This window comes from Spea bombifrons, chromosome 2 (genome assembly GCF_027358695.1).
Source record: "Spea bombifrons isolate aSpeBom1 chromosome 2, aSpeBom1.2.pri, whole genome shotgun sequence".
Classification (NCBI taxonomy): Eukaryota; Metazoa; Chordata; class Amphibia; order Anura; family Pelobatidae; genus Spea; species Spea bombifrons.
The window spans coordinates 28,315,920-28,338,442 of NC_071088.1; the positions used below are offsets into that span (position 1 = coordinate 28,315,920).

The window sequence follows — 22,523 nt, forward strand, 5'->3', positions numbered from 1 at the left end:
CACACGAGAAGCAATCTTTCTTTGCGCATGATCATTTGCTAGAAGCTGCAACAAGATGGAAAGCTGTCATGCTGCAAGTATCTTGTTTTGCACTGGACAGTCCTGATTTTCAGACATCTGCCTCACTTTCCCACTTTTTATAGTGGTGGGGATCATAAGCTGGTAAGGGAGATCGGAGTCGGTCAAATGACTTGTTGAGGTCCCTCCTGGCCACCATGGAGCATTTTAACCCCTTAAGGACAATGGGCGGTCCCTAAACCCATTGAAAACAATGCATTTTGAGCCCGTACATGTATGGGCTTTGTCATTAAGGGGTTAAAGTAGAATGGTATGACACCATATGTGATGTTCTTAAGGTAGAATTGTCCTTGCCACAGTCCTACCTCTAAGCATGGTCTGCTGCACTTGTGACCACTCCTCCCCGCTTTTGACACCTGAAATGCTGGGGGTGTAAGTCTTAAAGGAAAGCTACTTATCTGGTCAGCTACATTCTTGTTTATGATACCAGGACACCACACAGCAAGTAATGCCACACATCGATCTAATCACAGTACATGGGTGTTGTTGTGGTACTATGACATTTTCCACCCAGTGCTGTAGTGTTGTCACAGTTCTTGCACCCAAATTTCAGCCATTGTACTTCCAACTTTGCAAGCAACTTTGCCATGGTGCATTCTCCAGCATTCCAGTCTACTTCCCCACCACTCTTATTACATCATATTACATTTTATTTATGGAGTGTCAGCAGATTTGTCAACACTGTTACAAAAGAGGAGAATACAAATTTACTGATATCATGAAAAATGACAAAATTGACAATAACGTTAATCTCATCAGTGCGAGAAAGTTATCGCTCTGACTCATCCTGGTAAATCTGGGAACACCAATTTTCACATATTGGAATATGCTGTGCATAGATTAAATAATTAAGATTGGAATGTTACAGCTCTTTTAGGAGGAAGCTTGCAAATAAGAACCAGTATCTAGAGTCATTATTCACATATCTCCCCCTAGGGTACTTAAAAGGAATTGCAAACATTTTCAAGTCTGATTCAAGTCAGGATTATTATCACCTTGTTCAGATATTCCTTAATGGACATTATTTTGCCCACCATAAATTCACTGAATCTTTGGCATATGGCATTTTAGTAGATGCTGTAGCCTAACCTACAAACGTTGTTGTTCTGAACCCTTCTAATTTGGCAGAAGGAAATCATTGTGATGCTGTACTGTTTAAGGTTCAAAATAATGTACAAAGTAGACGACATAGGAAAAAGGCAAAACCCACTTTCTGTAAGTATGGAATCAAAAGCTCTTCTCTGCCTTTTGGCTAGGATCAAGTACAGCATCTCCCTTTGGAAAGTGAGAGGTGCACTGATCGCCTAGCAGAGGATATTATGAATCCTGAGCTGCTTCATTCTTTCATAGGTTTACACCTTGCCTTCTGGTGGGATTGCCTCCCCTGGCCTTCTGGAAACATTTTTTGCTCCGCAAGCGATTTTAGGCCTGGCCTTCTCACTGGCTTTTTTGGTCAGAATTGGGCAAGGAAGAAGAATGGGACTCAGTGCCATTGTGCTTGTCATGAGTCACAATATGGACAACACAGCTTGTGTACAGAGTGTGACAGAAAGTCGGGTGTAGTAGTGGATTGGTGGTATATACAGCCTGCTTATTTTTTTCTCCTTACAAAAAACCTTAAATAACGGTTAAACAATAAAGACAATCTTTCACAGCCTTGTTTGCCCCTATTTACCAAGGGAGCCAATATTAGCGGAGGGCACTGTACCTATACAATGTCTGAAAACTCCAGACCACCTTTAGCAATGCAACCAAGCCTAAGTGAATTGTATGCTTTTTTAGTTTATACAAAATTTTGTTACTTTATGGTTTTTGCTAGTGTGCAGCTTTAATAAGCCAACATAATTTTCTTGCCATTTATATTGAGTTTTTCAGGAAATACATCTGTCTTCATATGGTCTGAAATTTTCACTGTGGTTCTTCTGTAACCAGCGGTCAATACAGCTTTTTTATCATTTATTATTATTACCATTATTATTATTATTATTAATTAATACGTATTTTATCTTTGCATGCGTGCAGGTGGAAGAAGGCTGGTGGGAAGGAATTCTTAATGGCAAGTCTGGTATGTTTCCTTCCAACTTCATCAAGGAAATTGTGACTGAAACAGAAATTGGAGGAAATTATGACGAACAACCAATAAAACAAGGTAAATCATATTACGGTATAATTTCCATTTAAGTTTAAGCCAACAAACTTTATAGACATTTACAGAATAAAAAAATAAATAAAAACAGGAGGTCTGTGCTGCATTTTCTATAGCACATATTTTATTGTAACACTGTATAAACACATTTATAATACAATATATATAATACACTTACCCGTTGTGTACAGTATATGTTTACTTCTCTGGTCTCTGTTTTCAGTTTTTGAAGAGTGCACACTTCTATTGGTTACACTCGCACCTTTTTATATATTTTATACACTTTATTATCAGTATGCTTGAGAACTTTCTAGGTTAGATCTGAAGTCTCCGGGGAAAAGTGCTGTTTCCCCAGGTCTCCAGGTCACTTTCCTCTTTCTCCTAGCAGGGGTGTGATGTTTAGCTCCTACTCTCATGCTTAGTCCAGTGCTGGAGGGGTGAGCTGCCATCTTGCTTCCTCGTTACATTTTAAATTGGTGACTTCCGGGTCACTTTCCTCTTTCTCCTAGCAGGGGTGTGATGTTTAGCTCCTACTCTCATGCTTAGTCCAGTGCTGGAGGGGTGAGCTGCCATCTTGCTTCCTCGTTACATTTTAAATTAGTGACTTCCGGGTCACTTTCCTCTTTCTCCTAGCAGGGATGTGATGTTTAGCTCCTACTCTCATGCTTAGTCCAATGCTGGAGGGGTGAGCTGCCATCTTGCTTCCTCGTTACATTTTAAATTGGTGACTTCCACACTCTGCAAACACAAAACTGATAGAGTTCAGGAAGCTCGTTGCTGCTTCTCATTCAGGCTCTCAGTTGGTTTCAATTACAATTGTTGCTCAGGGATCATGGAGAACGAAGGAAAATCTGAGTGAAATACTCTGGCATTTTGATAATTATGAGAGCTGGAAAAAACAGTGTTAAAATTACTAACAAAAGAATAGAGCAGCAGAAGTGGTGATTTTGTGCCTTAAATATATTTCCAATTTCTAGTGCATTCAAAAGGATTTCTTAATGTGTAAACACCAATTGTTAATAGGTTTACTGGACTATTAACATGTAGGAGTCCAACTTTAAAGGTAATTTCCCTAATCTCTACAAGGTTTACATATTAGGCTAGGTTGTCATAGTAATCCTGCTTCTCCTCTTGGCAGGTTTTAGAGATACTGCTGGCTCGGAAAGCGACGGTGGTGACTCGAAGTCAGAAGGGACCAATGGAACAAGTGGAGCAGAAAACCAGCCGAAGAAGATCAGGGGATTTGGCTTTGGGGATATTTTCAAAGACAAACCAATTAAACTGAGACCAAGGTCAATAGAGATGGAAAATGACATGGTTTCACAGGAAAAGGTAAATATAGCTCATCTTCTTTTGTCCTCTTATGAGCCTTTACTATCTTAAGTCCTTTAAGAATTTAATAAAACAGGGTCATGTGTAGACTTGAAACCCATCACTGTACCTGTGTAGTTATCTGTGGGGAGTTATTCCAGGCATGGAGATAAAAACCACGAATCTGGCACAGGAGGGATGTGCACATGGGGTGAAATACCCAGTCAGCCATATTGGAACTGGCAGCGTTCAAGTAACTATAAAATTTTCTAGATTTGCTAGTAATTTTGTTAGCCCAGTGTATATATAAAATATCATACCTTCAGGGGAACCCGAAATCTGCACTATTTTGGATGACAGGTCCACTTTAATGTCAGTCTAGTTTATTTAAAAAATCAAGGAGGCTAAACATGACCTGATTTGCAAGTCTTTGTGTCTGATCTTGAAATCACATTAGGACCTTTTGCTGAATATGCAGGATGCATCACAAATAATCTTTTGCTGTACTCTGTAGACTTCCCACAATGTAGCTCTACATTGTTTCTCCGCTGCATTTCTTTATCTTTGCCTGTTATACTTGTCAGTGTTTTCCTCTTGCCGTAAAATGTGTGTAGTTTAACACAGGCCTGCGGGGCACAAGATCCATTTTGAGCCCTGGCCTATGGGCACCCCTGGGTGATTACCTGCTGACATGGCCATTGGTTTAGCTGTGTTGGGCCCACAGATGGTGGAACCATAGTGTTTCTGTATGAATAGTGTAAGTAGTATGTGGATGTGGAACATGATTAGTGTCAGACTTTCGGAGTGAATGACCTTTGGATGATCTGTCTCAGGTTATACCATTGGTTAGTTGGATGTTATGGAGCTGTATATACCTCACGTTATCCAATAAGTTTATTTCAGACTGTTTCTAAAATAGATATGATGTCTAATGGATTGCTAGTGGATTAAATGGTTAGCAAAATACACCGAGGACTCCACGTATGTTTGTACAATATACATTGGATCATTTAACAGCAATTTAAACAGAAAGCTCAGCAAGATGAATGAAATCAATGTGAGTCAAATTATTCCACATTTGCTTGACAGTATGCCCTCGGTGGGTAATTGAGTGGTTTGCTAGATAAGTAACTAAATCGCCCAAATTAGTATGGATTTACTACTGTTTTGGATGCTCTTATTATACAAATTAAGGCAATAAGAATCAAATGTAGGTAAGGTTGTTCCCATCATTGCCAGCCAGAACCCAGGCTCTGTTGGGCAGAATGTATTCCCTGGGTTGTTTTTATTCTTCCACTTATAGTTACATGCATTGTTAGTAGGGTTGAAAAGGGACATTGCTTTCCAAGGTTATTTATTTATTTCATTGCATTGATTCAGATGAAGGAAATAATTAAGTATAAGCATGTACTTGGCAGAGATAAAACAATAATTAATGACACCATGGGTGGCCAGAATAAACACTGGATCAACAACGTTAAAATATATCCCTGAATAATCTTCGCTGTCTAAAGCAATTAAGTTTATTCTTAAAAGCCTCCACAGTAATCGCAGTCGGCGTGCATTCCAGAGCTCTACGACCCTTTCTTTCATTCCTTTTTGTGTAAGATTTCTAATCTTATTATACTTGGTATGTCTGTGGACTGAACCTTTACTCTGCAACAGCCTCATATAGACCCTTAAATGTATCTGCATTATGAGGTCATCCCTCATGGCCGCTGTCACAGTTGCAACCCCTACGACCCCTGTTGTTATGGCACTGCTCAGAGATGGGATCTGTGTTTATGTCAGCATGTATGTAGGTGTGCGTATGTATTTATGTGAGGCTACCTCTGCATGAATGAGGTTATACTTGTTATAGGTATATATGTATATAGGTGTGTGTGCATTATGTCTTTGTGTGTTTTGTATATCACGAGGACCGAAGCAACTTTCATGACGAATGAAACTATTTCTTTTTACATTGCCTTATCTGATGGGTAATAGGCATACCTGGGAACTTCTGGGCTCTGGCTACCCAGAGCCTTCCTTTGCGACGTCATGCTGACGTCAGCATCCTTTGAGCCTTCCTCATGCTGATGTCAGCGGGCGCTCCCATGATGTCGGTGGGAGGTCCCCCTGACGGCAGTTGGAAGCATCTCCATTTTAAGGGAAAATGGGCGGGGAGCAAGGCGTGTCAAGACCCCACTCCCGTGACCCGGAGGATTTGGGTCTTGACCCCGAGAAGCGGTGAGTCACCCTGAAATCTCCGGGTCAAACCCGGAGAGTTCCCAGGTATGGTAATAGGTTATGTATGGACATTAAGTCAGCTGAGTAGCTTTCATGCAGTTTTGTGGGTACAATAACTTGCTCTGCGTGATGCCCCCTTGATGTTGTTTGTATAATTCCTGTGCATGATACTGTCTAGAGCTTTCCAATCCCAGGGTGAATTGTGCTCTGACTGTTTATGGGTTGATAGATGTGTGTGTATGTGTGTATGTATGTATGTAAAGATTTTTTAAACTGCAGTTCCACTGCATGCTTCCCCAATGCTTGAGAAAAATGGGTGGGAGCAACTGTCCATTTACCAGGAGAGCACTGTGGAGAATATAATGTATTAATACATTCTTACGTTAACCGGCATCATCCAGCCCAAAAAAAAAAAGTCTTAGCAAGCCTAAAGAGAGACAAAGGGAAAATTGTGTACCTTTTTATTTAGAAAAACGGCTCCATGCTGCTATCCGAAAACAGTACTTCATGCCAATGCTATTTTTAAAAGGCACAGTTGTGCAACAGAACAAATAAACAGAGGCACCCCACAGAGAACTGCAAGCTATTATTGATTAGTTAGCAGAAATATGCTCTGTCTGTGGTATAGTATAATAGTATTATAGTATAAGCAGCCTTGTCAGTGACGTGCAGCAAGTGGGCCCTGGATCCTGTGTACATATAACTCTCATGATGCTCAGGCAGCAAAGTATTACTCTTAGAATCTAAAAAGTCCCAATGATGGGACTGATGGGCAGCAACCTAAAAATCGCATAATTCATATTATCTATTTCTCCTGGGACTGAGGGTGATGTGTGGTGTTCTCAGCAATAGCTGAAAGGCTGAACATTGCCCAAGAAAGGCAGCTTCCTTACTTGCTGATTACTGACACAAAAAGTTCTATGAATAAGGGTTAACTTATACACAATAGGAGCATGGGTGGGTTGAAAAAAATAATACAATAATTTAGCCTTTATGTCTCCGTTTCCTATAATTGGCTTTGTCTCTGCAAACTATACTAGGGTTGGATTTTAATGAAATCATGGAATTGAAAATAGAATTAGGAAGAAAATAACGTCAGAACTGAAAGTTGGCTGCAAACATTTCCGTACTGTAGGAGCTCTTGGATCGTCTCCCATCAAGATTACTAAAATTAAAAATCATATAGGCCACAGCTGCCTCCTCTTGACACGTCCAACCCTTTCAGTAGTGTGCAGCACATTGCACAGTATTAATCTGTAAGTCTGCGGAATAATTACTACCTCATCCATGTATTGAGCCTTAAAATGTTGCATGCATGTGTGAGTGTGTGTGTGTATATATATATATATATATATATATATATATATATATATATATATATATGTATAATATTATTATTATGTTTTATACATATAGTGCCAACAATCAACTCAGCGCTTTATACAATACACATATTCAAGGGGTATAGAAACACCAGAATTAACAGACTAAGACAAGCCAATACATTAGGTAAAGAGAGTCCTGGTCACACTCTAGAAGGAATGAAAACATTTTTTTCCTGGGTGTAAGAATTTTTGTTGTTGCCCCATTGGTGGTTGTGGCTATATTACTAACGCCTCCCATTAACAAACATAACACTTTTGACCACATCCATTTTCTATGGCACCCCACTCCACCTCTTTAGGCCCCCCAACTTTACCAAGTAACATGTCAGTCACTTCCCACAGTGCCAGCTTTGCCTCCAAACAGCTTGTCAGTGACACTTTGCCCCCTCAAACAACGTACCAGAGCGATCTTTGTCCAACAAACAACTTTCCAGCACCATCTTTGTTCCCAGACAGCTTGTTAGTGCCATTTCTGTGCCCAAACAGGTTGTTAGTGACATCTTTGCCCTCTCTAACAGCATTATACTGAATGTGTCAGTGACATCCAGCGCTCTGACTTTAAAGAAGGCGCCAATCCCGAGCAATTGTTTTCAGTGGTGGGATCCATTAGAGTTTTAACTCCTCTCCTTTGGTTTGAATGTACACAAGCCGATAGCAGTGGCATCAGGTTATTTTCTATATTTTTGGACAAAGGAAAGAGTCAGATGGACTGCTGGCATATTTTTTTGGATTCAACATGGAGTTTGCAATTGGTGTTACATTCCAATAACTTCTAATAGGTCATGTAGTGTAGTCCACTCGCTGTTGTCTATATGAGGAAACCACTGGCAATAAAGATGCTTCTGCTACTTAATGGGAAACTGCCCTTTAGGTTCGATTGACATTATAACAGTAACAGATAGTAATGTTTGAAATCAGTCCACTTTTTTACATTGGCAACAAAAGTAGGATAATGAGCCTTCCTGAGGAAACGTGGTGTACAGGATTGTTTCCTGTAATACACAGGGTATTAAATTACAAGGTGAGAGATTTCGTTATGACAGGAAACAGAGGCTTTGGCTGTCCAACTTTTCAATGGAGCGAAATGCGTTTTCAAACCTACATGCTAAAGAGGCAAAATAAAATTAATATATTATAGTCCTATGAAGTTTAAAATTAGTTCAGTTTCACCTCTACCACCTATACAATCCTATAGCTTCCTTCAAATCTTATATATGTTTCCTACTTCAGCTGTTTATCCGTAGACTTTTGGCAGATGACATGGTCGCGATGTCCTCCCACACTCGGACCAGTGAAGGACACAAGTTAATGCATGTGGAGTGTGGGCAGGAGCTCTGTCACGCTGTACCTTTCTTTAACTTTCAAGGGACATTTTACTGAGCCCAAGGGAAGGATATGCTTTCTCATTGTCTAACCTTGAAACTGAACGACACTGGAAGTACTTCTAAGTGATTATTTCATCACAAAGTCTACACCATTGTATTCATACCTGGGAACTCTTCTGGTTTGACCAGGAGTCTCTGGATAAGTTTCTTCATTTCTCATTGTAGGGAAATCATGTCTATGCCCACTACCCACCTATGTTCTCCCATTTGTTGTTCACTTTGCACTGCTCCCTGTTCAGTTTTCTCCTACTAAATGCTATATGGGCCTAGTTGGGCATCTACATGTGGATAGCTCTTATCCAGAAGAAGTAGAGCCCCAGGTAGTCTACCCTGGGAAGTTCCCAGGTATGATCATGTTCCGTATCTTAAGTGGTGAGATTATATCATTTTTAAATTCCAAATGATTTATACAGCAGGACTCTGTTGAGAGCAATATTCCACTGTAGTGACATTGCCCAACTTACCTGGACTTGTCTTTTATTACCTGTATTTTTATATTTTTCCCTATATTGAGCATTTTTTAAATTAATTTACTTATTTGTGTTGCGGTGGAACCACTACAATTATCGTACCTGAACATTGTGTATATTTTGCATAGATTAGTGGAAGCGGATTCCATGTCTCATACTCATAACAAATGTAAAATGTTTTTTTTAAATGTAAATGTTTTTATATCATCGTCTGCCTGTCTTTCCTTCTGCATTTCCATCTGTCTGTTCTAGCATCTCCGTATTTACATTCTTATGCTGTATATCTGTAAAGTAGTCTCAGATGTCATTTCTCCCTCAGATCAAAAAAGGAAAACCAAAACATATGCTATATGGTTTTGCAGTATAAAAAACCCTAAGAAAATAACAGAAAAAAATACAAGATACGCAGTCAGCCTTTGTGTGCGCTTATTTAGAGTAAACCAAGAATGGAATGAACCACAGGGACGAGGTGAAAAAAGGAGTTTGTGAAGGAGTACTGTAAGATCCTTGTTGTAGACCGAGGGTACACAGTACTATGAGGCAATAGAGAAGCAACCAATAAGGAGAGCGCTGAATGGAGAGGCAACCAATAGGACAGGGGGTGGTGATCTGAAGCTCACTTTGGGTTTCAACCTCTGCCTTATTAACACAATCACACAGTTTGTTCTAAAGCCCTTAACTTAGATCCTTCTTATTTGTGGCTGATGTTTAATACATTGAAATTTTGTTTCTGTGTTTATACGCAAGGTTCTCTCTCCAAAAAAAAAAATAAAACTAAGGTTAGACAACCTCTAATTGTACAACTGCCAAGGCTGGCTGTGACTCCTGAGAGTGTAAGTCACCACCAGTGCCATCACTAGTGGCTTCTTATCCCCACTCCTCCATCAGATATATCAGAAAATAATTATTTCAGCTAAAAAAGGTCTGTGGAAAGTATGAAGAACACAGCAGTTTCTTATTTGTGGAGCAGGATCCTTGAACGTGCATTTCACAGGGCATCCAATGACATCATTTAACCCTTACTCCCACTGCGTTAACCCCTACTTCGCCGGTCACATCTGCACGACATGAAAGTCAAACACCAGATGCAGGGAAGATAATGGATTAGCATCAGATACCGCATCCTTCTCTTTGAAGTATGTAACATCTGGGGCTTGGAAGAACTCATTCACTCGGTGACAGTACAGTTTCTGCCTTTCCGGCAGTGAACAGGTTAACACATCCCTGCTGCATCATTGCCTTGGGTAACCAGTCCTAAACTGCCTTTTGGAAGGGGGGGAAAAAAAAGTATAGTGGAAACCTTCAGTGTAAAGTCTCCAAACTGATGAACAGCTCCCTGCTTCCTGTGTCATAAACAAATGCAAGCTTTGTTTTCCTGCAAGCTCATTTGGCCCTAAGTGTGACTCAGTATTAGGCTGTGTCTGTCAGGCTTTGTGTATTTAGCTGCTTGAAGGAAGTGGGAGGTTTTTGGGTGCTGACTTCTTGGACATTTTACACTTCAGACACTTTTCACAATGGGAGATGAGGTATTTCAATTTATTCTTTCTATTTTTTATATATTTGCAACATATAATGTGGCAAGGATACCTTTTACAAGAAATATAAAAAAAAAGCGAATGAGAAACTTAAAAAGTGTTTCTTTTATGTTACAAGTGAGGTTTGGGGGGGGGATAATGCGATGTTCTGATTCAGATTATTCCATAAAAGTTCATGTAGTGCTGGAAATTTTTGTGCGTTTTTTTATTTTAATTTTTTAATTTTTTTACGGTTTCTTCTGCAGTTATACTTCCAGATGTTTTTCATTTATTCCTCGTTTGCTTTTCCGTGAATCTGTACTGAAAAGGCAGCGTAGAGATGAGCTGCTTCAGTGTCGAAGTCACGGCGTAACCATTTTAGGACTCTTTTGATTATTGTTGATGGATTTTGTACAAATATTTATAAATTAAACAAGACAAAAAAAAATTGGCTTTGGATTGTAGTGCTATTTGGAAGGCAATATGTATTTTAGAACATGTACTTGTATGGATTTTTGTATTAGTTTTTTATGTGTCCATCACATGGGTTATCCCAGCCCTCTTCCTAAGAGTTGTACAGCATCTAGGCTACACTAATACACATCTATACATATACTCCTAAAAGTGTCTTGATAGCATTTTCACGTCTCATTCTTTTAAAGTTATTTTTAGGAGAGTCATGCCAGGATGAGAACCTGATAGATTTCTGAAAAATGGTTGTCAATTTAAGTACACAACTGTCTTTCCCTGCAGAGAACTAAGAACACACGTCAAGGTGACCTGGTACCTTTCTTGATAATCAACGCTCGTTAAATCAAATCAAAAAGCATTCATAAAAAAGAAACTACTGTACATGTTATCCTTTTTAAATAAAAAAATAGCTTACCATAAAAACATTGAGTATAGTACACCCTCATGTATAATACAATCCATTTATCTATATGTCTTAAGATTCTTGTGGTGTCCCCTTCCAAATGCTTAGGGGTTTTTTCCCCTTCCTTTGGCCCAAAGTCTTATTTTTGTGTGATAGAGTCTAGACTCTGTTTGGTACTTTGATTTCTTAAGTTTTTACATGGTTTTCACACTTTGATGATTTTAGGCTTACTCCGCTAAGTTGGTCTTTTGAGCTTACTGTGTTTTGACCCCTACTTACCTTCGACTCCAAGTATCTCTAGGTGCCTTAGGCTACGTTGGGTATTCCCCAACTGTCCTGGATCCTGCGCGGACTACCAGGTTACATCTGCTCTTCAAGTCCAAAAACCTCCTCATTCTTAGGTGTCTGGTGCTTGGTAGGCAGTAAAGTCCATGTGGGAACCAACAATACAAACTCAATGGCAGGGTGATGTGTTGACGGCATCATAAGATCTCTCTTACTCCTTTCTTATTGGTCGGAATGCAAGCATCCATTTCATGAAGCATATTCTGATGGCGTCAAAAATGCATAATTGATATAAATTATAAATTTGCATGACATGGTTTACTCGTCTCTTAAAGGAGCCAAAATCAATATTGTCCGATATTGTCATTTACAGATGTTAGCAATTAGTAAATTGACAGCAGCAAACAGTCTGATGCACATTGCTGAGACAGATTTTTGCCAATAATAATAAGGCCGCTGTGCTATGTTCTCTGTAATAAGTCTCATGCCTTTTATTAAGCAGCACAAAAAAACTGGTTCCATGGGTGTTGCAATCTTCAAGATGAAGAAATAATGAGAACTCCTTGTGCACGCCTGCTAACATTTCCAGTTTTTCCTGGCCAGTCCCTACATTAAGTTTCCTGTCCTTATTTCCAGTGGAGTCAGCATTCACCTGAGATCCCTCCACGGTGGTATAGTAAAGTACATCCTGGAACAGGACGAGTGGAGCTCAGTTGAGTATCTGTACTGCTAGGGCTTTTATACACCTCACTCACTTTTTATTATCTAAATCCAACCCAATAACCTTCTGCTCCATGAAAAGTTTGGATGACCCTGTATAATTCATATTTAGATCACTGAGATTTCATGGAAGTCCCAATTGAACTATGCAGTGTACAGGGTCATGCTTGCAGATAATGTTGCCAAGGACTGTGCTTTATACCCCTTTGTGACCAATGATGCACCAGGTACATCTAGAGGTTATCCCTACATCGACTGTCCTGGATTGTGGTCAATCTAACAGCCGATGCCTTGCACAGCCAGTCACATGCACGGATTTAGTCAGATGACACAGGCCATGTTTCTAATGCTTCTCCTCGCTGTGATTTTAAGCTGAAGAGACATAGAAAACAGCATGAATCAGTGATTCGTCCCAAGACCCAGGTGGTAGATAAATGGAGTGAAAACTAAGTGGTAAATGCACGGGACAGAAATCATCCAGACATCCAGTTAGAGACCGAGGCAAAGCAGTTAGTCACAGTATCTAAGAGGAAGGGAGAGCGATAGGTAGATCTGACTGTCATCGGCATACAGGTTGTATTGAAAGCCAAAGGATGAGATTAGTTTGTCACGTGAGGCTCTCTCAGTGAATGAAGGTGGGAAGATTGCTGAGAGAGGGGAGAGGTGGTGAGAGAGAGTTGATGAAGGTAAAAAGTGTCTGGGATGAGGGAAGGGAGAAAAAAGTAAGTAAAGTCAAGGAAAAAAAGAGAAAAGAAACAACAGGATTGTGGGCATGGTATTTGGAGAGTGATGGTAAAGGGAGAGTGAAATGGAAGCGGTGAGTAATGGGAATGGAACAAACCCAATAAACCAGTATGGCAGCAGTTGATGAAGGATCAGTGGAGTATTAATTGATTTGTCCTTCCTTGTTGCACTCTTTGGTGAACTCCCTTGGTAAACTCGTAATTAGTGGCACACAGATGGAAAGTGGTTTGTTCCTCCAAAGTCAGTTCAAATCTAAGGGATGGCTGCTTGTTAGGTACTTACCAACTGATTAATTATCCCGCAGTAAAATCACAGACACATGGATAGAGGATAGCTAACAGGGTACTAATAATTCAATGTAGACAAATCAAAGGACAAACAAAGGAATGAATGAATGAATGAATGAATGAAGCAGAACAGCCAGCAATGATGCAGATTACAAACAGTGTAAAGGCATAAAGTGGAATACCGGCTAATGAGAGAAGAGAGGTGCTTAATGAGAGAAGAGAGGTGGCTAATGAGAGAAGTGAGGTGGCTAATGAGAGAAGTGAGGTGGCTAATGAGAGAAGAGTGGTGGTTAATGAGAGAAGAGAGGTGGCTAATGAGAGAAGTGAGGTGACAAATGAGTTTCTGATGATGAGTGTGGGATGAGTATCGGCCGTGTATGCAGTATGTAGTGGAATGAATCCTTTGGTATTTCTATTCAGTGGCACTTACATGGAAGGTTGCACACAAATGGAAAGTACTTTTAGGAACTTATAAATCCCCAGTGACCCCTCTAGAGAACTTGTCAGTGTGCCTGCAAGACGCAGCTCACTTCCCAGGTATGGCAGTTTTACTGTATAACAGAGCATGTACAGATTTTCTATAAAGATTGATTTATATTTTTATTTATTTAGGACTGACAAATGTATTTATGTATAGTAAGTACAGTCATATAGCATGATAAGTACCAGGCTGTAAACTTGCAAAAGGCAGAGCCCTCTCGTTCTCTGTACCAGAACTGTGTTAATGTTATTGTCAGTTTTGTGTAAATGTAGTCATGCAGACATTTTGTTTAAATTAATATGTATCAACCAATATGGTCAAATTGTAAAAACAAAAAAATATATGACTACACGTATGTGCCAAATATGGGGATGAAAGTGAAAAAAAACCAATAAAAGTATGTTTTATTAAAGGAACAGCTTACAAAATAATTGATATAAGAGTACTCTTTTAGTACATTAATAAGCATTCTTTAAAAATGATAAAAGTAAGATTCTTAGGGAGAAGTTGCAGCTACAGATTCCCCGTCAGACGATACTCGCCAATGAATGGCAGCACTTTCTGTGCATACGCAAAGGGATTTTTCTTTCGCCAGAACTGGAGCTGACTGGCAGCAAGTATATCACATGCCAAACATATCTTATGCACTCCAACGGGACTGCCCGCCGACGTCAGTGTGCAGTCCTGGCCGCATCCCGCAAGGGAAAGCTCCGGGTAGCCGGAGGCCAAAAGTTCCCAGGTATGGCTATGGCGTGGGTGAAGCGGCAAATGCACATGGGGTTTTCTGCAGAATCCTCTTATGTATTTGCAAGGCGGACATCACACAAGGTTAAAAGGACCTCTCAGCCATTAAAGTGCATGTAATGGCTGGAATGTTCCTTTATTTCAGCGCTAACCACTGTACTTTACGCTTTACAGTAGTTGCTTTTTATTTTTGTTGTATATTGCTACTTTTACTGCAGTGGCAATATAGTTCAGTTGTGTGGGCTACTTGTATAATACATCATGACCTCACTTCTGGAGAAGGACCTCTGCCAAACCGAAGTAAATTATATCCCAGAACCAGGAATGGGGAGCCAGAGACCACATCTGGAGGGAGGTGCTGCAGTTTTAACCCTTACATGGTAGAGGCACATAATGCATTGCTACTATTCAGTTAAATGCCCGACTGGGGACACACATTTGTACAGTACCTCTGTGTTATGTACTACAACATGAGAGAATGGATGTATCCTCAGAATTTACCGAGCCTTTTCTCCTTATAAAAATTTCTGATGGAATGGACAAAAAAAACAAACACCAACGATATATTTTTTTTAATTTAAGGTGACTACATTGGCTACATATTTTTTTTCCAGGACATGCATGCATTTCATATGTTGCTGATGAGCACATACACAATGCTACCCTGCAGTATCCCGACAGTGGGGGCAGGGGCTGTGGAGGGGGCTGCTAGAAGGCACTGCTCTGGGTCACTGCAAAACAAGAGCTTGGTTGGCCCTCGATATTATAGGATATTCCAAAGTTAATATGATGAGATTCCTGGTTCGGAAGCCTCTCTACAACTCACTGATATACCTCTTATTTAGTGGGAATGTCTGTGGACAAAGCACATTTTTTGGTTCTTTTGATTTTGAGTATTGTGTGACAGCATAACAGACATAACCAATTTCATGAGTCAGTTTTGAAAATAGTACCATATTTTCAATCATTGTATCTGTGCATTGTAGCAAAATGAAAAGGCTGCGTTGTTTTGAACCCTGCATAAGCCATTATAATATTAATAATAATAATGGAAATATTTATTATTCAGTTATGTTAACCCCTCAGTCATTTATAATCACAGCCCACTTGGTCTGCAGCCCAAAGGTCTATTTTCCAGCAAAAACTAAATAAATTACAAGCTTCAATATTATGTAATATGTAATGAGTGAATTGAGTTGCAACCTTTGAGCATATTAGTAATGCCCCTAGTTGACAGACATTGGGGGGAATATGTATATCTATTGACAGATTTGACCATAAGCTTTCGAAATCACACTCAATTAAAACGAATGATATATTGTTTGAGCCGCTAATCAAACCATATTTCTACTACTCAAGTGGTTGAATTTTTACTTCTTCGAAGAATAAGAGGTCTTCTTGGTACTCCATGGACCAGCACATGACACAGCGTTCTTTATCTTGGTCTAAATAACCAGTCTATATGTCATGGAAGTGACATCTTTGTCCTACTATTCTTGTTTTATCATTCTTTTTTTCATTCCTTTTTTCATTCTTAGCAAATTTTAAGCAGATGTCTGATGATTTCTTCGTCAAAGCATTGTATTGTTCCTGTGTATTGTAAAGTCATGTATTACCCAGTCATTAAGTAGTGGGGAGTTCGAACTAGTGTTAGCCGAGGGAATAATGTAAGAGGCCTTGCTCATACAGTATAGCTGCCTTGAGTCTTGTTGCTGTGCTCAGTCTTGCCATGGTGTCTGACTTTTGACATTAAGCTTTCTTCATCAACCTCACCTTGTTAGTGAGTTCGGTCGTTCCTCACCGAGTTTTATTCCTCCTACACAACTGTTTCTGTTTCAGTTAATGAATGTTAAATTGCTTAACGTTAACATTAACTTTGTGCAACTGTACATAAAAGAATTGATGCTGTTTTGAAGGCAAATGTTGATTTGATTTAGATTTTTCACTTTGCATTTTGTTAAATAAATACAGCATTTTTTTCTCACACCTGCCTAAAAACATTGTCACAGTACTATATAAATATGTGTATGTTTATATTAAATTCCCAAATACCACTTTTTCAAAATGCTGATAATATTACACTCATATCAGCTAAAATAAATGTACTTTATGCCATCTTTAACTTCCAAGCCTCATACTGTTAGTTCGTATGCCCTCTTTCTAGCCACACTGACTGAAAATGTGTCATTAGTTATGTGTGCTTTCAATCAGTTAATTTTCACCTAATCCGCTTTAAATGAGCATGACACATCCAGAACTAGGATTTATCATTTTACGCTATTAAATCGTTAAGGAAACTTTATCAATCTCTCAGCTGTCATACTTTGCTAAAGCTGCAGCAAATGGATTTTCCACTTTTACAGCTACGTGGCTGTAAGGTTTAGGGTGGGCATCTGGTGCTTGTTTATTGTGAAAGGATTTTCAAAACTCAATCATTATGCCACCTATTTCAATAACATCACATGAGAAACAAAGATCACTTCCCTTTACCTAGGCATGGGGAAATACTGCATCAGATAATTAGCAAAGCTAGATCAGGGACCCAGGATCTCTAGAAAAAGGTTACTGTTTTGTACTTTTTTGGCACTATTGGAATTTTGCTACATGACATGGCAAAAATTGTAAAATAACAAAACACTTCTGGAAGTATGAACAAAGTGTGTTTTTCTGAGGTTCCTGTTGAGTTAATTGTTGTTACCCCTATAAGATAATTTACTTAAATAACGTGATTAATGCTAATGTCTGGTACTGTTTAGACACACTTTTTGCAGTGCTTATGGTTTCATTACAGCTGCCATGAAGTCCCAGATAATGTTCATAATGTTAGGATGCATCCATGGAGGCCCCACCTGGCAACTTACAGAACTTAAAGGACTTGCTGCTAACCACAGCACACCTTCAGAAGTCTAGTGGAAGACCCAAAACGGGGGATCTACACAATGTTAGGCAGGTGGTCATTGTATAGACAGATACTCCAGTCTCCACTGTAGAGCTTTGCAGCTCCTTCAGAATTCTCTTTGGTCTCTTTGTTGCCTCTTCTTGCCTGGTCCGTGAGTTTTGGTAGGTGGCCCTATCTTGGTGGCCCTATCTTGGCAGGTTTGTTGCGATGCCATATTCTTTCCAGATCATGTGACACTTAGACACTTTATTTAACTAATTATATGACTTCTGAAGGTAATTGGTTGCACCAGATCTTATTTAGGGGCTTCATAGCAAAGGGAATGGGTTTTTCAGAACTTTTTTTAATAAAAATTATTTTCTTCATTTCACTTCACCAATTTTTTTTGTTTATGTCCTTTGCATGAAATACAAATACAAATCTGTTTTCATTCTGTGATGGGTCAAGTTGTAATGCAACTAAATAGGAAAAATGACAGGGGGGATGAATACTTTTCCAAGGCAATGTAACATTCTGTCCATCACGTGGATCAGAAATATAGCATGGACTTTGTTAATGTTGTAAATGACTATTGCAGCTGGAAATAGCTAATTTTTAATGGAATATCTCAGTAGACGTTACAGAGGTGCTTTATGACTCCCATCCAAGTTTTGAAAGGAAACACCAAACTTTTGAAGTAGTAAAAATGTGTAGTGTAAATGTGTGTGTGATTTTCAAATACATATGCGCATATCTATACATACATACTCTGTAGTACGCTAATCTTTGTGTCACAATTAAGTGACATTTAAATGTTCCTAACCAAAATTATGAATGTGGAAACAAAATTGATTAAAGAATGATTTCTAGTACCAATATGTGTTTGGGTGTTCAGCAGTACTAGCAATCCTAATGCTTCATTATGGTATAAAAGTGTTCAAAGCATAGTGGGTGGAACAGCATTAATAATGAATTTCCTTAATTTATTAAAAAACTATAATGTTGCTAATTTTCATTAGGGGTTCACAAAGCTGATAACAGACAGCACTCCAGTTCTCTGTAGCTGTTGGCTGAAGTTCAGAAAATTGCCATTTATATCCATTTATGCTTTCCCAGGATCTGTCAAAGCATAGATGCTTCATTAACTTGTTTGACAGCTCTTACAGCTATACAAGTTTCATAGCCATTGGAAAGACCTTGGTGACACTTTGAAGGGTTAATAACAAGGCGACGGAGTGACATCACAAAGTATTGGCAATGCCATTAACACAGTGCGAGACGTTTAAAATGAATGAAGGATAATTACGGTGGTCATAAATGATGATAGGCATCTGAAAAATATGCATTTTTGTTCATTATCAGAGGCTAAATTGCTTTTGCGCACCCACTCCTTCAGTATATGTGACTAGAATGAAAATATTTCGCATGGGAACAGTGAAAAGAATATTACGTGGACTATAAGGGAAGATATTTTACAAGCTGATTTCATCAGACTGTCAAAAAAACCTGTCAGCTGTGTTTATCTCAGTATCCAAGCAGAGTAATGAAAACCAAATCAAGCTTTCCAATATACACAGCATGTGTGTGTATTTGTGCGAATATGGAAATGTCAGATAGGAAAGGTAATTCAGAATCTTAAATAGGAGAAATACTCCAATTAAACGTTCTCCGGCTTTATTACGCAATAACATTGCCTGTGGGATTTTTTTTCCCCCCAGCCAGGTCAGTAGGAAAGTAATTTCTGCAGGACAATATTTTTATGGGGTATAAGGGACAGTTGGCCAACCAACCTAAGGTGGCCACAGTCTACTTAGTATAAATTCTTCTTATAGGGATTAAAACAGATATACAGAGGAGCTAGAGTTGAGTACTTGGTCTAGGTGCCCATGGAGTACCAAGGTAGGATGTTTTCCAATAGATGTAGGGCTGAAGTTCAGAAATCCAGAGTGCAGACCTATTAGTGTCTCCAATGCCTATTTATGATGGTGGTTTATGGAGGCATTTGTGATTTATTGATGTGATTCCTTTATGATGCAAATATTGAGTGTGTCATCAAGAAAAAAAGGTTGTATTATACATATAAAAAGGCTATTCACCAGTCAAAAAATAAAACACGGCAAGGTAAAACTCAGTAGGGCAAGAAATTTGATTTATACATTGTACTAATCATGTGACAACACATATATACTAGATTCCACACATTTGTGCATGCCAGGTCCACTTTAAGACATTGTCCAATATCTTCTGTAGCAGTCTATTGTTTATGAAAATGACCCCTGACAAGTCCATGACCTCAGATAAGGAGATGCTAAAATGATGTATTACATTTTTGTCTTTAGGGATTATCTGGCCCTAAAATAGATTTCTGTGAACGGGACTTGATTGTGTGCTTTGTTTCAGTAGCCAACAAGAAAGTCACCTCTTCTACTGCTTTTACAATGAATTGAATGTTGAAAAAGGCTTTTGAAAGGCTCAGGGCTGATGATAAAAACACATAAGAGATTGATGGATACCCTGCACAGGCTTCAAGGTGTTAAAAGACAAGATCTTGACTAAAATCAGGAGCCATAGCTCCTAAAAATGCTATTCTCAATGTCAACAATTAACTGATGTATTTGACTGTAAAACATATTTATGACATGACTGCAAAACTACTAGATCATTGTTTGCATTTTCACAATTTGATATTTACGCAGTGGGGTTTTTGGTACAGTGGAGCAATAGCTGGCTTCTAAGCAACTGTTCTAATCCACAGTGCCCTACGTTTTCAGCTTTATAATGTGGTGATAAAATATAATATATGTATGCAAAAGAAATTGGGAAGTTAGCAGATTTTCCTCTTTTTTTAATTTCAGGCTATGGGGAAGAAAATGCCATCAACTATGACATCACAGGAGTCGCTAAAAATGGAGACAGAGAGCAAATCTAACTGTAAGTTGTGATTCTTAAATTATTGTTTTTCCTGTGATTTTCATCCATTTTATAGTCAGTGATGGCATGATAGCAATGCTATGTCAGGGCTCAATTTGGGTCATCACAGCTCCATCTATAGCTAAGATTGAAAGAAGAGATCTAATTCTCAAAAGACCCATTTTTTTCCCCTTTATGGGATTTTTTCCAATAAAACAGGAACTGATGTGATTCACATTTCCTCTCTGGGGTTGTAGCATCTATACATTTCTGTGATTTATATAGAAAGGATGTTTATGCAAGACTCCCTGCTGCAAAGAGACAAATAAGTGCGATATTTATATTATATTTTATATTTTAATAATACTTTACGTGGGAGCTAATCTTTGGCTTGCTTTAAATGCTACTTTTTCTTCTTGGAAAAGCCCAGTAATGGTGCCTGAGATCAGGTGCACTTTGTAATTGGGTTTTTGAAAATTCCTGCCATCATAGAACAAATTGTAACGGTTCAAATATGTAGATAGATCGTGTACGCATTTTACACATTATTTGTGTATTATATAATGCTCTAAATTCTAAAATTGTAATTGAATTTTTTTATGAGGGTTAGTTGTCCTAGAACGTCTATATACTCTTAAGCCCTTTGTCCAGAAATAGCGTGCGCAGGGCACCGGATGGCTACTCGTGGTCGTTCAGAAGCTTTGCATACATTGTGATCTGTGTTTTGCAGCCCCCTGGTGTAATGTAAATCAGTATTATAGTGGGAGAAGGACACTTCATACTATAACAAATGGATCTTGCATCATAAATGAACACATTTGTTGTTTTTCCAGAACACTGGACTTTAAGGCCAAATATATTCATAAATGCCAGTCTTGTAGCTTCATTTTACTTTGAAAAATAGATTGTTTTTAGGGCATAGTTACATAGCAACTCGGCTCAGTTTGGAAGAGATTGGCAGATACAATGTATTTATTGCACATTGCAACTGAATCCAGGTAAAATATACCTCCATACTCTTAATTGGATAGTATGATGTCCCATACAGCCTCATCAATAGTACTTTGTAAGAACTTTAATATTCATTTGATACCTGTAGGAAACCAATACTTAAATGGACATTTTAATGTCATTATTATTATTATTATCTTTTATTTATATAGTGCCAACAGTTTACGCAGCGCTTAATACAATACATAAATTCAAGGGAAATGACAAGACAAGAATTGACAGACTAAGACAAACCGATACATTTGGTGAGAGAGCCCTGCTCGCAAGCTTACAATCTTGAGAGCAGCCTCACCAAAGAAGAACGTATATATAAGTACTTTAAAACTGTTACAAAAAAAACAATTAAAGTACTTACCTTAGGGAGAAGCTGCAGGCCCACAGTCCCCATCCCCCTCTGTAGTCCAACAATTCTGGTCACTGGGACCATTTTTGTCCAAGCTCCCTGGTCAAGAGTCTAGAGCTAACAGGCAGTAAGTACCGTATATCGAGTAGATTCAGCTGAACACAACTCCTGCGCGGAAGATAGCTGGGGATGAGGGAAAGGGCAAATGTCTATGAATATGGAACGCCACATAAATAAATAAATTTAAAGGGACCTCTCAGCTTTCACATGCATTAACTTGCATATGAGTGTCCCTTAAAACTCCCTAATCATACAGTTGCTTAATAAACTTATAAAAGTGTGCTTGGACATTAAAATAAGTATCTATATTGCAAACCCACCTTGTGTGAATACCATCTTAATTTCCTGTTTGCATACCCCCCAAGGGTCCATCTTTGGGGCCACAATGCTTTCTCACTTGCTCCCGTGATCTCCCTCTTTTCTAGACACTCATAATGTAATTTAGTGAGTATAAACAGCAGAGATTATTTGGATAAATTAAATTGTATGTTTTATTTATATTATTGTTTTGAGTGCCCTACTCAGTTACATAAATAATTATCAATAGGTTACAAAATCTTCAAAAAAATGATTGTTAAAATAAAATCCCTTCCTCTGGACATGCCTCTAATCATATCGCTTAAAACAAAAATGTTTTTCTTTGGTCAATTCAAATGTTGGGAGGTAAC

At 38.7% G+C, this 22,523-nt stretch overlaps 1 protein-coding gene across 2 annotated transcripts in view; it reads left to right on the plus strand.

Moving 5' to 3' along the window:
• The window catches only part of SH3KBP1 (SH3 domain containing kinase binding protein 1), a 115,910-nt gene that overhangs the window by 57,885 nt on the left and 35,502 nt on the right, over positions 1-22,523 (plus strand). The window contains exons 5-7 of one of the 2 annotated variants that reach the window (XM_053457308.1): positions 2,101-2,227; positions 3,363-3,556; positions 20,387-20,462. In XM_053457308.1, the coding sequence (XP_053313283.1) occupies positions 2,101-2,227; positions 3,363-3,556; positions 20,387-20,462 (397 nt within the window). Of the gene's footprint in view, positions 1-2,100; positions 2,228-3,362; positions 3,557-10,262; positions 10,531-20,386; positions 20,463-22,523 lie in introns of those variants that run through there. The other variant, XM_053457309.1, reaches the window with a different exon arrangement.